At 38.5% G+C, this 14,050-nt stretch overlaps 1 protein-coding gene across 1 annotated transcript; it reads right to left on the bottom strand.

The window, feature by feature from the left end:
- Positions 1-1,510: 1,510 nt before the first annotated feature.
- On the bottom strand, positions 1,511-2,283 carry LOC141628200 (uncharacterized). Its single transcript, XM_074441372.1, has 2 exons — positions 2,275-2,283; positions 1,511-1,897 (listed from the first exon to the last, which is right to left on the bottom strand). Exons 1-2 carry the CDS (start codon positions 2,281-2,283, stop codon positions 1,511-1,513), a joined length of 396 nt encoding a protein of 131 aa, XP_074297473.1.
- Between the last annotated feature and the right edge of the window lie 11,767 nt (positions 2,284-14,050).

Here is a 14,050-nt window from a genome sequence, read left to right as displayed (position 1 = left end):
AAAGTTTCCTGGAAGCAATGGGGATACCCAGTTATTTAAAAGGTAAAGAGCCAACTTTCAAACCTGAAAGATCAGCTATCTCTTGCAGTAGACCCTGAATGATCCCATTCCCATAAATGTTAGACTTATTAGCATTCATTTTCAGTCCTGAGGCTGCTGAAAATGTAGCAAAGACCCTTAGTAGAAGTATCATAGAGTTCTTGTCACCTCTGCAAAATAGTAGCAGATCATTTGCAAAGCACAGATGAGTCAACTTGATGTTCCTACAGAGAAGGTGGTATTTAAACTCCTCATACTCCTGAACCACATTCAAGACCCTAGTAAGGTACTCCATGCCCACAGTAAAGAGTAGAGGAGATAATGGATCCCCTTGTCTTAAACCTCTCTGCCCCTTAAAAAAACCAAACACCTTTCCATTTAGGGACAAAGAGTAGTGAGAAGTAGTAACACATTCCATAATCAGCCTGATAAAAGTGCTAGGGAAATTTAGAGCTTTTAACATCTCCTCAAGGAAGCTCCATTCCAGGGAATCATAAGCTTTTTGGAGGTCTAGCTTCATGATGACCGTAGGAGAGGAAGATGCCCTATTATACAATTTTGTTAAGTCCTGACATATTAAGATATTTTCAACAATATCTCTGCCCCTTATGAATGCACTCTGATTTTGGCTAATCACCTCAGGTAGAACTTCCCCCATTTTGGTACAAAGGATTTTTGATATTGCTTTGTAGATGACATTGCAGCAGGATATGGGGCGAAATTGAGTGACAGAGGTAGGCAAATCCACTTTTGGGATAAGAGACACCACATTATTGTTGATCTGTTTTAGCATCTTGCCACTATTGAAGAAATCAAGTACAGCTGTAGTGATCTCATCCCCTATATATGGCCAGGCATCCTTATAAAACTGACTATTATATCCATCAGGCCCAGGAGCCTTGGTACATGGAATGGAAAAAATAGCCAATTTTACCTCATCCCTAGTTACTGGCCTAGACAGAATAGAGTGATGCTCCTCAGTAAGGATTTTCCCATTCCTAACAGTTTGGATATGGACAGGTGTAACAGTAGACTGAGCTCCCAAGATACTCTTAAAATAGACTTCAAAAGCATCATTGATTTCTTCTTTGGTGTTACATATCCGCCCCTTCTTGTCATATATCTGGATCACTCTATTCAAACTTCTTTTTTTGATAGCACAATGGAAGTAAGAAGTATTATCATCACCCTCATTCTCCCATTGCACCTTAGCCTTCTGAGCTAAGAAGGATTGTCTAACTTTATCCATTAAGCTATAATCCCTCTGAAGTGCTATCTCAGCAGCAACAAGATCAGGGTCAAGGGGTGACCGTCTAAGCTTCTTTTGAACATCATTAAGGGCCATCAAAAGCATACAAGAATTATTCTCAACATCATTAAACAACTCCTTGTTCAACAGTTTCAGATCACCTTTTAATCTTTTTAACTTGGTAGCCACTCTAAACATATGGGTCCCCAACACAGGTGAACTCTAACTCTTCTCAATAATCTCCTGAAACGTCGGAGCTAGAGCCCACATACTATAGTATTTAAAGGCTGCCCTTTTTCTCCTAAGTGTGCCATCCAGATGAATAACACATGGACAATGATCAAATGTCCCTTCAGTCATAAATTGGGCATATGCATCAGGGAATGCATCTAACCATTCATCATTTATCAGAGTCCTGTCAATCCTGCTGTAAACTCCAGTGGCCACCTCTTGCTTATTGTTCCAAGTAAAAAATGATCCCACAGCTTTCATATCAATGATCTTACAGTCATGACTACAATCCAAGAAAGGCTTAACCTCAGCTAGAGTGATTTCAGAACCCAACCGTTCATTAGAGAAGAGCACATTATTGAAGTCTCCACCAATAACCTAGGCATCATCCACCAAACAGCTATAGTTTCTAAGATCCCTCCACAAGGTTCTCCTCTCAGCTATCTAATTAAAGCCATACACAAAGATAACCCAGAAGAGTTTCAGATTCCCCCTAGTAGTGACCTTCAAATGGATAGTTTGCTCACTCATGTACTTAATATCAACCCGATACACAGACGGATTCCATACCACCCAAATCCTACCTCTAGAGTGGCAAGAATTGTTAGTAAAGATGGCCCAATTATTCCAAATATTCCTCCTTACATTTACCCAATTTTTATTTTTAATCCTAGTTTCCAAGATACCAAAAAGACTAATATTATTCAACTAAAGAAATATTTTTATTTCTAACTGTTTATTCAAGTTATTCATACCTTTAACATTTCAGTACCCAATGCTATCCATTATCACTTATAGCAGTAGGTTCACTTCCAGACATCACTTTTTTCTGACTCACATTCTGAACAGGTTGACCGAGAGATTGAGTAGTCATCTCAGCTGGTGTAATACTCAGCTCATTATCAGTCTCTTTCTCCTTAGCAGGTGAAGCCACTGTTCTAGCACCCTCTGAACCTGCACCCTGAGTTTTGGCAGTGTCAACAGGCACCACATGCCTACTAATTCTGCTAACAGCCTTTGCAGGGGAAGGAGGAATAAGGATCTCCCTTGGTCCCCCTGTCACAGGCGTACTCAGAACCACAGGGGTGGCTTTCTTCCTCCACACTTTTGTTGTATCCTTGGTCTTATTCCTGCAATCATTACCTTTGTGTCCAAGTCCTTTGCACTTAGTACATATTACAGGCAGCCAATCATATATCACCTTAATTGTCCTCTCCAAACCTGTTTCATCCTCAAACCGAATGCTCTCAGAGAATTTCTGATTCAATTGTACCTCAATCAACAGTCGAGCATAGCCTAGAAAATTTCTTTTCACAGTAGCCTCATCCGTCTTGAGTACCTTACCAATCAGACCCCCAATTTTGTTAAGGCATCCAGTCCCACAGAATTTCAGGTCCAGATCATACAATTTAACCCAAATTGGAAGAGATTTGAGTTCCTGCTTAACAAGTTCAACAGAAGGCGTCCACTCTCTGATGATAACAGGTTTATTATCAAACATCAAGTGACCCTCATTCAGAACCTGCTGTTGATCCTTAATCGACTTAAATCTAGCAATGAAAATTCAATTGGGCATAAAAGAGAGTTTATCCAGGTTCACCCCTGTCCACACCCTACGTAGATACCCAGAAATCACATTCCAAGGTGGATTAGCCCCTACAACATACCCATACACCGATGGAGTCCAGTAGTTGATTTCATCCTTAACATCCTCAAGAGTGATTTTAAGAAGATTTACCTCAGGACTCCCACCGATTGCCAGACGGTTGTATCAGCTTCCTCATCGATCAATTCCTCCTCTTCATCAATAGTTTCCAAATCATCATTTAAATCAAGCGGGCGTAAAGCATCCTTGCCAAAATTCAGAACCCTAGCTCGATTTGAGGAAGACGATGATTTGTTATTATTAGTATTTTTTTGTTGTTTTTTGAAGGATTATTATTAAAAGATTTTTTTGATCGTGCCATTGTAGCTTGGTGCTTACGAAACTTAGAGCTTTCTCTCTCTAGTTTTTCTCTCTCATCCTTCCCACAATTATCTTGATAGGTACATATTATAATGATGCAGATGTCAATTATTGAATGTTTTTATTTATATAATTTTGAATTATGTAATTTTCTCTTAGTATGGCCTTAGTTTTAATCGATATTACCCGTAATGAAAGGGAATATTGATTTGGTTGTAATTTAATGTGATCTCGTATCACTTTTATTTCATTAGTATTTCCATTTTTACAAATGTATAATAGGAATAGCTTTGTATTTTTATTATTATTTGTAATTATGGAGCATCTTCAAAGATGGTGCCATTCGGAAAGGTGATCCGACGAAGACGAAGTTCTTGGAAGGCGCGCCACTTGAAGATTCAAGGGACCAAATGAGTTGGTTTCCGAATATGTAATAGATTATTAGATTTTCTATTTTACGAAGGCCATACTAGGAATTTTATTTATTGCTTTGCATTTGTTTTAATATGTTACATGCATTGCCAAATCGCCATAAACAACAACATGCTTATCAAATCGAGTCATCGACCGTGTCAATTATAATTATCATAGTTCACCGCTTTAGTTCACTTAAAATGTGATAGATAATAAATTGACAAGACCTCTCACATAAAATAATTGAGAAATAGCCTTACCAAATAGTAGAAACCATGAATCCCAATTTCATAAGGGAGTTAATCCGGCTTCACTGTAATACAAACCTTGTTACGTTGGGTAAGTGGGTAATAAAATGTTATTACATCGAAATTTGGATTGAGCTCAACGGAAGTATTCGTGACCGTAGTCGCATGTGTTCCGGGCTAAAGATGAAAATTAGAGTAATTTTTATCGACCGAGAGTTCTAGAAGTAGAATCGATTAAGAGGTTAATCCACCGAGTTATATTAATAAGGGATGACTCGGTTCACCGTACCCGTATTAATATGAATTTGGATCTCGGAATGATTTTTATTAGTTGGGTCGAGGTCACTATATAAATGTTAAAAATTGTTTAAAAATGTTTACAAGTTTGATTAAAATGACAAATGTTAATATTTCCTTTACCTCCATATTTGTAGTTGATATATATCACAATGGATCCATCACAAGCAACAACACCAATAACCATTGAGTCATGTCACAACTTATTTGACGAAGTTTGCTCCAATAAACACTTCGATACTACTAGAGAGCTTCATTTATGGATCGGTTCTGATGGAAATCTCAATTTCATCACTTCCTCCATACCTCCTACTATAACTAGGCCTTGTGTGAATGCGTCTCGGGTAGACCATGTCACTAAGTCTATGAGATCCTTATCTTTGGAAGAAAGGGATGCTGAAGTAAGTGGGAGTCCTAGCAAGCAAGTTCTTGCAACAAAAGGGAAATGGTTCAAGAGGAAGGGAAAGAAAGGGAGAAAATTCAACTATGGTAACAAGATGGCTAGTGGGACTACCAGAGGAGCCAAAGTTGATGATGAATGCCATTACTGTCATGGCATGGGACATTGGTTAAGGAACTGCCCCATATATTTGGGAAATATAAGGGATGGACTTGTTATTCCACTTGGTAAAATTCCTTCCGAAATTTATGTTATTGATGTAAATTTCACTTCCACCACAACATGGGTACTAGATACTGGTTGCAGTTCTTACCTTTGTAATCATTTACAGGGGCTAAGAAACGTGGAGAAGCTGAGCAAAGGCGATGTTGATCTCCGACTTGGGAATGGAGCTAGGGTAGCAGCCACATCCAAGGGTACTTATGTACTTGTTCTAGCAAATGGATTTGAGTTGTATTTGCATAACTGTTTTTATGTACCTACTCTTTCTAAGAACATTATTTCAGTTGCTATGTTAGACATAGAGGGCTTTAATTTTGCCATTAAAAACAATTGTTGTATTATTACTAGAAATGACTTGGTCATAGGCCGAGGCTCTTCTATTAATGGCATTTATGTTCTAGAGACTTCAAATCCAAACAATGACATCTATAATATACAAACCAAGAGACTCAAATCAATTGAACCAAATGAATCGTACATTTGGTATTGTCGATAAGGTTGACAGGGCAGTCGTATACCTATCAAAAATAACCAACTAAACTAACGATATAGCTAGGGAAGTCGGGTCGATCTCCACAGGGAGGCAATATATCTGTAAAAGGTTCGTCTATCTAGTCACAAAATGGGGGTTGTATTTGGTTTTCTAAACTAAAAAGGCTTAAGGGAAAGAGAAATAAATAAGAGCAGTAAAAGGGCAGAAAACAAGAATAAGAATATCAATAAAGAGAGAACATGTCGGGATTTCGGTTCACTACGGTAGCCTAATGACTCATCTGCAAATAGTCTAGATAACTCATTGTGAAATGGATGTTGAAAGGTCTTTCTGGTCCACTTTCTATCCTAGATTTCCACTAACTTAACTTTCATCCTCGTCAGGGTAGTCTACTGTTCATAGCAGGTCTATTTAGTCCAATCTTCCGATCCAGGATTAAATCTAACCAGATTAAAGGGTAACTTAGAAGCGTGCACTCAACTAAGTCGGTAAATACAATTAAATTGCCATGGGTACAGGATCTCACAAATAAGTCATCTACCTTACTCGCTACATCGTCACAATTATACCATAGATCCCCTAGTCCCAACATGAATTAAATTAGCTACTCATACTATCAATATTGTCAAGATTAATAATAATGAATGAACTAATAGTAAGCATATTGAAATTATAATAAAATTGCATAAACGGAAAATTCACGTGGTGCCCTCGAACTTTGCCATTTTTCACGTGGTACCCAACTTTTTAAGTTTGTGTACATGATACCCTCCATGTTTGATTTTCATGCACAACATGTCCTTTTTGTCGCTATAAAAAAACTCAATTGCGCATAACTCCTAGATCGGAATTCAGAATCAGCCAAATTTTTTCCTAAAATGATTATATCGTCATAATCTATGATTTGAGGAAAAATAAATTGTCGACTGACATTTTAAAGGTTTTTTTTAACGAAAATTTCAAATCAACCATATCTTCGATCTTAAATTTCTGAATGACCATTTTTGTTTTATCAATCTATAGATGCCGAAGAGGTAATCAATTTGAAAAAAAAATTAGTCAATTCCGATTTCTGGTCTATGATTTATGCTCAATTAAAAATTTTAAGAATGATAAAAAGGGCACGTTGTGCTTGAAAATCAAATCTCAAGGATATCATGTGCACAAACTTAAAAATTTGGGTACCACATAAAAAATAGCAAAATTTAAGGGTACCACGTGAATTTTCCGTTTCATAAAAGAGATTAGGGCAGAAATTAAGAGAATTAAACAAGAGAATTAATACAAGCAAATGAAAGATTAAGATTAAAGGAGAGTAAGATATTACAATAGCAAGAATTTCGGCCTAAAGAACACAAGATCCAAGCAAAATAACCCCGAAAGCAACGTTACAGTGAAGAGTTTTTTAGGAAAAGAAAAAGCAGCGTTCAAAAGTGTTTAGCAGTGAAAAGATAGATAAGAAGATGTAAATAACCTAATTAACTCACGCTTAATAGAAAATAATTAAGTCCATAAACTAAAATAAGTAACACGGACTAATTAAGGCCCGTGAAACCCTAATCCACTCGATCGAGCAGTTTGAAACAGCTCGATCGAAGACTTCAGTTAGCAAACCACTCGATCGAGCATAAATATCACTCGATCGAGTAACCTCGAATTCCAGCATTTCGATCGAGCATAGTAGATTACTCGATCGACCTCCTTAGCTTGTGAAACCACTCGATCGACTAACAAAAGTCTTCGATCATATCGAGTGTTCTTCCTCCAAAACAGCTCAAAACTCGTTGTCGACTGCTTCGTAGACCATTCCTTCACGCATCCCAATGCAGTATCTCGCTCTGAAAATCCCGTCTCCTCAAAATGTATGAAAAACAGGATGAAAATGGTACGAGTTCACTACTTTCAGGTTCATTCCTACAAAATAGACAAGACGAACCAAAGTAGCCATTTTGGGGCATAATGCAATATAAACAGTACAAAAGTGCATGGAAATACGTGCAAAAATAGGCTAAAAGGACTATATAAAATGCACGTATCAAATCTCCCCAAACCGAACCTTTACTCGTGGTCGAGTAAACTAAAAACTAAACACAAACTATTGGAAAGGAAATGATAACTCAGAGCTAGCTATAACTTGTCTATTTGAACCAATTTAATGAAACAAAAACCAACGGTTATAGCTATAATAGTCAATACGCAAACGAGTTATGAGTTGTTCAGAAATAAAGCCGGCCTATCGACCTTGCAAGACCAACAAAATCGGACTCTCACGTGGTCACTCTTCTCTCATGAAGCAAAGGATGAATTATATGTAAAAGAGAGAAAGAGAGACAGTCACTCACCTAAACTGCGACCTACATAGCATGCATGCAACAAAAATGAAAGACGATTCAAGTACTAATGCACACATTCCAACCAACAATGTCCGTCACAGCCGAGGGCTTACAAATAGTATAGGAATAGTGAGGTTCAGGTGAGAAAAGGCAAAAGAATTTATAGAAATGTGGAGGTAAAAGTGCCAAGATAGTTCCTAAATAGGACCATATAAGACCATCCGAATCACAACTGACTGAAAAATAAACACAAGTGCCCTTCATTTGGCACACAACTCACCATCCATTTACACTATCTCCTCAAAAATATATGAATAAGAACGGAGGAGTGAGACGGTCACAAACTTCCCTTTTTTAATACCGTCTTAAGGAATAAAATAAAACAAATTAATAACTTTTTCAATCTTTTTTCTTCTTTTTCTTCCCTGACTTACGTGTCACCTTATTTTTCATTTTTTTTTGTTTCTTCACGTTTTTCTTTTTTTTTTTCTTTCTTTTTTTTTCACTTTCATACTCCTTTCCTTCATCCTCCACCAACTCCAACAATATAGACACAGGAAAACTTGCAGACGGAAAAACATACCACAAAAGGCATACTAAACTAGTTTGACTAGGCAGACTCAGTTTTGGATGTAGCTATTGGGTCAAAAAGGCTAAATGTGGCTTAAGTGGAGCTAAATGGGTGAAAAATGTAAGAAAAGGGAAATTTGCAAACACCTCCCTACATGTGACACCGACCACAAACCCGAATGTATGCATTTGACAAGAAATTGAATGTCATAAAAGTGCAAAAATGATGAACATGCTATGCAAGGAGTACTACTCTCAATTCCTATATAAACCGGTCATGAATGTCACCAGTTATAAGGCTCTAAAACTCAGAAATTGTAAGTAGGTTGCCAATTTATCAGGTCAAGTCTAAACAGTCAGCTATATTTGAACAAAAACTCATATTTTATGCGTAAGACTCAGCTAATAACTGTCAATAAAGTGCAAGGCTGAAGTAAAAATGACAAGTTAAAGTGCAGTATCATCACGGAAATCAACCGTTTCGACTCAACCTATATGCAAAAATAAACGTGAATATTTAATTAATTTTTGAACTTTTCTAATTTTTTGGATTTTATGATTTTATGAAATAAATAAATAAAATGCAAGCTGAAAATAGAAACGTGAATGCAAAATAAATGCAAATGCAGACTCAAAGGATGCATTACCCTCCCCAAACCAAAACGGACAACGTCTTCGTTTTCCTCCAGCATACACCAGCAGTTATATACAGGGGAACGGGAATATACAACCAATAAATGAATGAAAAAAATAAAATAAAAAGAAGACAAAAGAAAATAAAAGTGCGAGAATATACATACAAAACACGAACTTCCCCAAACCAGCCAGAAAACTGGGGAAGTGAGTAGACCAGTAGCTTCTCGTCAGCCTCCTCTGTCACGTCCTCAACCCTCACAGTGTAGTCCGGGTCCTCCTCCTGCTCTCTCCTCCTCCTCTGCTCCTCCTGAGCTCTCGCTGCGGCCGCCACTGGTTCCTCGTCCTCCTCCTCACTAGCAGACTCCGGGTACCCCTCAGCTGGGTACCGGTAGAAGGAAGGGTGTGACCAACCCTCTGGGATCGGACGGTGTCGCCTCATGTGATACTCGTACAGGGGGAACAAAGTGAGAGCTATGTTCCTCTCCATACGAGCCTGTCTCTCTGTAATCTCAAGCAACAAACTGTCACGACGCCCTTGGTCCATGACCGCAGATGCCTCAAAGGGTGGAGGAGAAACAAAATTAGCCGGAAGAACCGGCTGTGCCTGGTCGGGTGCAGGAGTAGGAGTAGGAGTAGGGATCAGAGTAGGAGTGGACGTGGAAGTCTAGCCACCCGTAGGAGGTGCGGATCCCTCTCCGGTCTAATGTCGACGCCGCTTCCTAGAAGCGGGCAAGGTAGTAGGTGGTCGGAGCGATAGGTGGTACATGGGTAACGGTGGTGGTAAAATGCCCCGTGCGACAGTGGGCAAGGGGACATGACGAGGAAGGGTGGTGCAAGGAAGGTCGACGGACAAGGAACCACTAATCTTCCAAGTCCGGTAGTCAGAAGTCAGCCAAGTCATGGACAACATAGATGCCCGGTCGAGGAACCTATCTCCCGGTATATACGGTAAGTCACCAGGTAAAGCAGGGAGGAGAAAACGAGCAAGGAAGGTGGCTATACCACCACAGACAATGGTTCCCGTGGTCTTCTCCCTATGAGAGTGGAAGTACTGGGCGGTCAAGTAAGCAATGTTGAGGGCAAAGGGGCCCTCGCTGTCAATGTTCAAGTATCCGCCCAGAATAGAAAGCTCGGTGTTAGTGATGTTGTTTGGCTCCTTTCGGCCAAAAATAGTACTTCCCATCAGTCGCAGGAAGTAACGGGTAGAGGGAAGGTTGACCTGAGCGAGATGTGGCTCTTCGAAGGAGGTCTGTGCCAAAGTCCACCAAAGCTGACGGAGGACCTTCCTAGGAGCGGTAGTGGCGCCTCTAAAGGAAAGGCCAAGTCGAATACCTAACTCCTCCAAAGTCAAAGAAAAAGTTCGGTTGTACAACCGGAAGGACACAGAAGCACAAGTAGGGTCAGCGTCATGTACCCCGGAGGAGAAGGTAAAGGAGCTTAAAAACTCAAGGGTCAGCTCCCTGAAGGTGTAGGCACTCATGGTACAAGTCCAGCCATCCCCGTACCCCTCAGAATCTCACACACCGGCTCGTAGATACCAAGCTGATACCGTCGTTTAGTATCAAAAATAAAATTTATAAACCTATTTACTACTAACAGAAGTTAGAGGTAAGCAGGGTCGATCCGCAGGGAGACATTATGAGATTCATCTGTTTATATTTAGTCTAAAGGGAAAGGGGGGTTTTGATTTTAATAATAACTAACTAAATGCGAAAAAAATAAAAGCTACAACTAAATCAATTAAATAAAAAGGTGTAGACAATAATAAAAGGGAAGCTAAGACGATCGGTTCACTACAGCTACGACGGCGGTATCCTAAGTAAGTCTGATATAATCATGCAAGATGGACAAATAAGTAGTCCTCTCAGTCCAACTTAACAAGTTGCATCTTTCGATCTAGCTACGGGTCCCTAAGTATCACTAATACTAGCACTCGCCCTGAAAAATGATTCCTAATGCCTAAATTTTACCTATCTTTCGATCTCAGTATAATTTAGTCGTTCAATTGGTAGTCTAATGCCCTCCCCTATCTCTCGATCTATTGGATCGGTCAATTCCTAAGCATTTAACAAATATCCACTCGGTATTTCATTAAATATTGCAATTAAAACAATTGAACAATGCTGATCCTTACGTGATACAGTCGATCGACCATCTAAGCCAGTCGATCGACCAACGGGCTCAGTCGATCGAATATTATCAGTCGATCGACCAAGACCCGAATTAGGTCTACCTATTCTACGTCGTCTACGGTGCAGATCCCCTCACATCTTAGCAGGGGTAGATTAGCTACGCATAGTAAAACTAATAACGACTACGAAATTACTAATAACGATAAAAGAAAGCATGATTGTAACGATTGAACAATAAAATTGAAATAATGAAAACTAGGGCTTTGGAATCTAACTACTAATTCTAAACTACTGCAAGAATTGAAGTAAACTGTAAATAAGAATAGAAATTACCGAAATAGAAAGGGCAGGAAGAATCCGATTGCAAGAACTTTTATTGCGAATTAAACTAAATTGAATGAATTTGAATTAATTTGAACTAATGTAAAACTAGATCTAAAACTATCCTAATGTCCTCTCTCTGATGCGAGAGACCTCCCTTAACACTGATGAATGATGTTACGTTTTATAGAGAAGTCACGTAACTTATTCCTAAACCTAATTACAAGTGGGTTTCGGCATCCCAATCTTTTAATTGCACGCCAGTCTCGTGGTGCGATCGATCGACCACTGGGACCAGCCGATCGACCAAAGGTGCTGTACAGTAATGCATTCTGACGAATTCTACAGCGCGTATCGATCTTAAAACAGCTGCCATTTCTTCGTTACTTGGTCAAATCAGGTCTTCTACACGGCGTTGGAAAGCTAAGAGGATAAGCTTTCACCTCCAATTAGAATTACTCGATTATTTGATCTTGAATTCGAGATATAGCCATTTTAAACAGTCTGTAGTAATGTGAAGCGATTCTTTGCTTGTTTAAGCTTTGCAATTTGTACGCAACCATGATTTTGCTATCTTTAGTCCTTGAAACGCATCCTAAACTTCAAGTCCGAGTCAAATCTTCATGTCCTTACTAATCTTAGCTCTTGGGGTCAAGATTTGGTCCATTATCTACTCATATCCGCAATAATCTGCAATATTACATAAAAACACGAGAGTAGACGGAAATAGGGAATATAGTAGTGTAAACTACATAATAAGGCTCTGAAATGAGTGTAAAATAGGGTGTAAAATATCATATTATGGTCACGCATCAAACTTCCCCAAACCAAACCCTTGCTTGTCCCCAAGCAAGAACTAGACTCGATCTTAGGACCTAATGGAACGCGTTCATTCTCAGAGCGAAATGCAACAGGTAAAGCCTAAACCAGTTTAATGCAACAATTGACAATCAACTAGCAATATGAAACATGCAAAAGAGTTATGAAGTCATTAAAAGCTGTCGAACCGTTGACCAAAGAGACTTATCATATTGGACTCTCACGGGTTGCTCAAATCACACAAATAAGCATAGGTGAATATATGTAAAAGATAGAAAAAAGTAATTTTGTAATGACTCTCACCTAACTACGACCTATAAGAACATGCCTGCAGTCTAATATAAAAATGATCTCTACAACCGTACATATGCATTCCAACCATTAAAGACCATGACACATGCCGAGATAAATTTGGATATGTGAGGCTATGGGTATGAACGGGCTAAAATGAATTTGGATAAAGGAGTTAAAGCCAAGCTAGTAACTACTGAAAACCAAACTATAAAATATTCCAACTTCATACTCAAGATTTCAATCCAAACGGTGCTAAATATCAAGCACTAATCTCACAATTCCACAATATATTAATTCCCCAAATAATATTAATCGCAACATGGGAACAAAATCACCATCTAATAATAATAAAAACTATGTGATTTTTCGAATTTTCTTTTGCTACTGCAGCAAGCAGTCGATCGACCAAGTGGGACGGTCGATCGATTGATCTTTTTTTTTTCTTTCGAATTCCTGTTTCTGTTTTTTTTTTTTTTTTCTTTTTCTTTTCTTTCCCTTCAACATTTCACCAACATATTCTCAACACGAGACATAAAAACCAAAATGCAATAAAATATTCCCGAACGACTACCAATACTAGCTCAGCAAGGGTAGGCTAAATATGGAATGTAGCTTATGGGACAAAAAAGGCAAATTTGGCTTTTGTGGGGCTTATGGGTAAAATGAATAAAAGGGAACCTCTTCCACATGTGTCAACTGACCACAAACCCGAATGCATACAGGTATTAAGCAGATTAAGTTCATATTTATGCATATTTATGTAACATGCCTTATAAGAAGTACTACTCACAATCCTAGATGAACTGGCCATGGATAACACCAGTTAAAAGGCTTTAAAACTCAGAATATAATGTAGTTTGCCAAAAATCTAAGTCAAGTTTCAAATTCAGCAAATAATTTAACAAAAACTCGTAGGTATGCATATGTGATTCTACTAATAACATGTCAATTAAGCATGGCTTAGGCATAAACAGCTGAAACTGCAATGTCATCATTGAAATACTACCGTTCCGACTTGACCTACATGCTAAAATAAACGTGAAATTTTTTGAATTTTTGGGATTTTTTCAATTTTATTGAATTTTGATTTTTGTATATATAGGAAATAAATACAATGTAAGCATAAATGTAATAAACGTGTAACTGAAATGCAATAAAAACAATGCAAATGCGACGCAAAACCCTTCCCCAAACCAAATCACGCAATGTCCCCATTATGCAAAATCATGTAAAAGAAACAAAAGGGAAATGGGATTTTTGCGATAAATAACTAAATAAGACAAGAAAAGGAACTCGGAAACTCATAAGATTTTAAGCGCAAAAGGAAACCTCCCCAAACCAGCGTGAGCTAGGAGGTTTCAGTAGCCAGCAGTGCTACCATAAGGT

This window comes from Silene latifolia, chromosome Y (assembly GCF_048544455.1).
Source record: "Silene latifolia isolate original U9 population chromosome Y, ASM4854445v1, whole genome shotgun sequence".
NCBI classification, from domain to species: domain Eukaryota; kingdom Viridiplantae; phylum Streptophyta; class Magnoliopsida; order Caryophyllales; family Caryophyllaceae; genus Silene; species Silene latifolia.
This window is presented reverse-complemented; position numbering and strand designations above follow the sequence as displayed.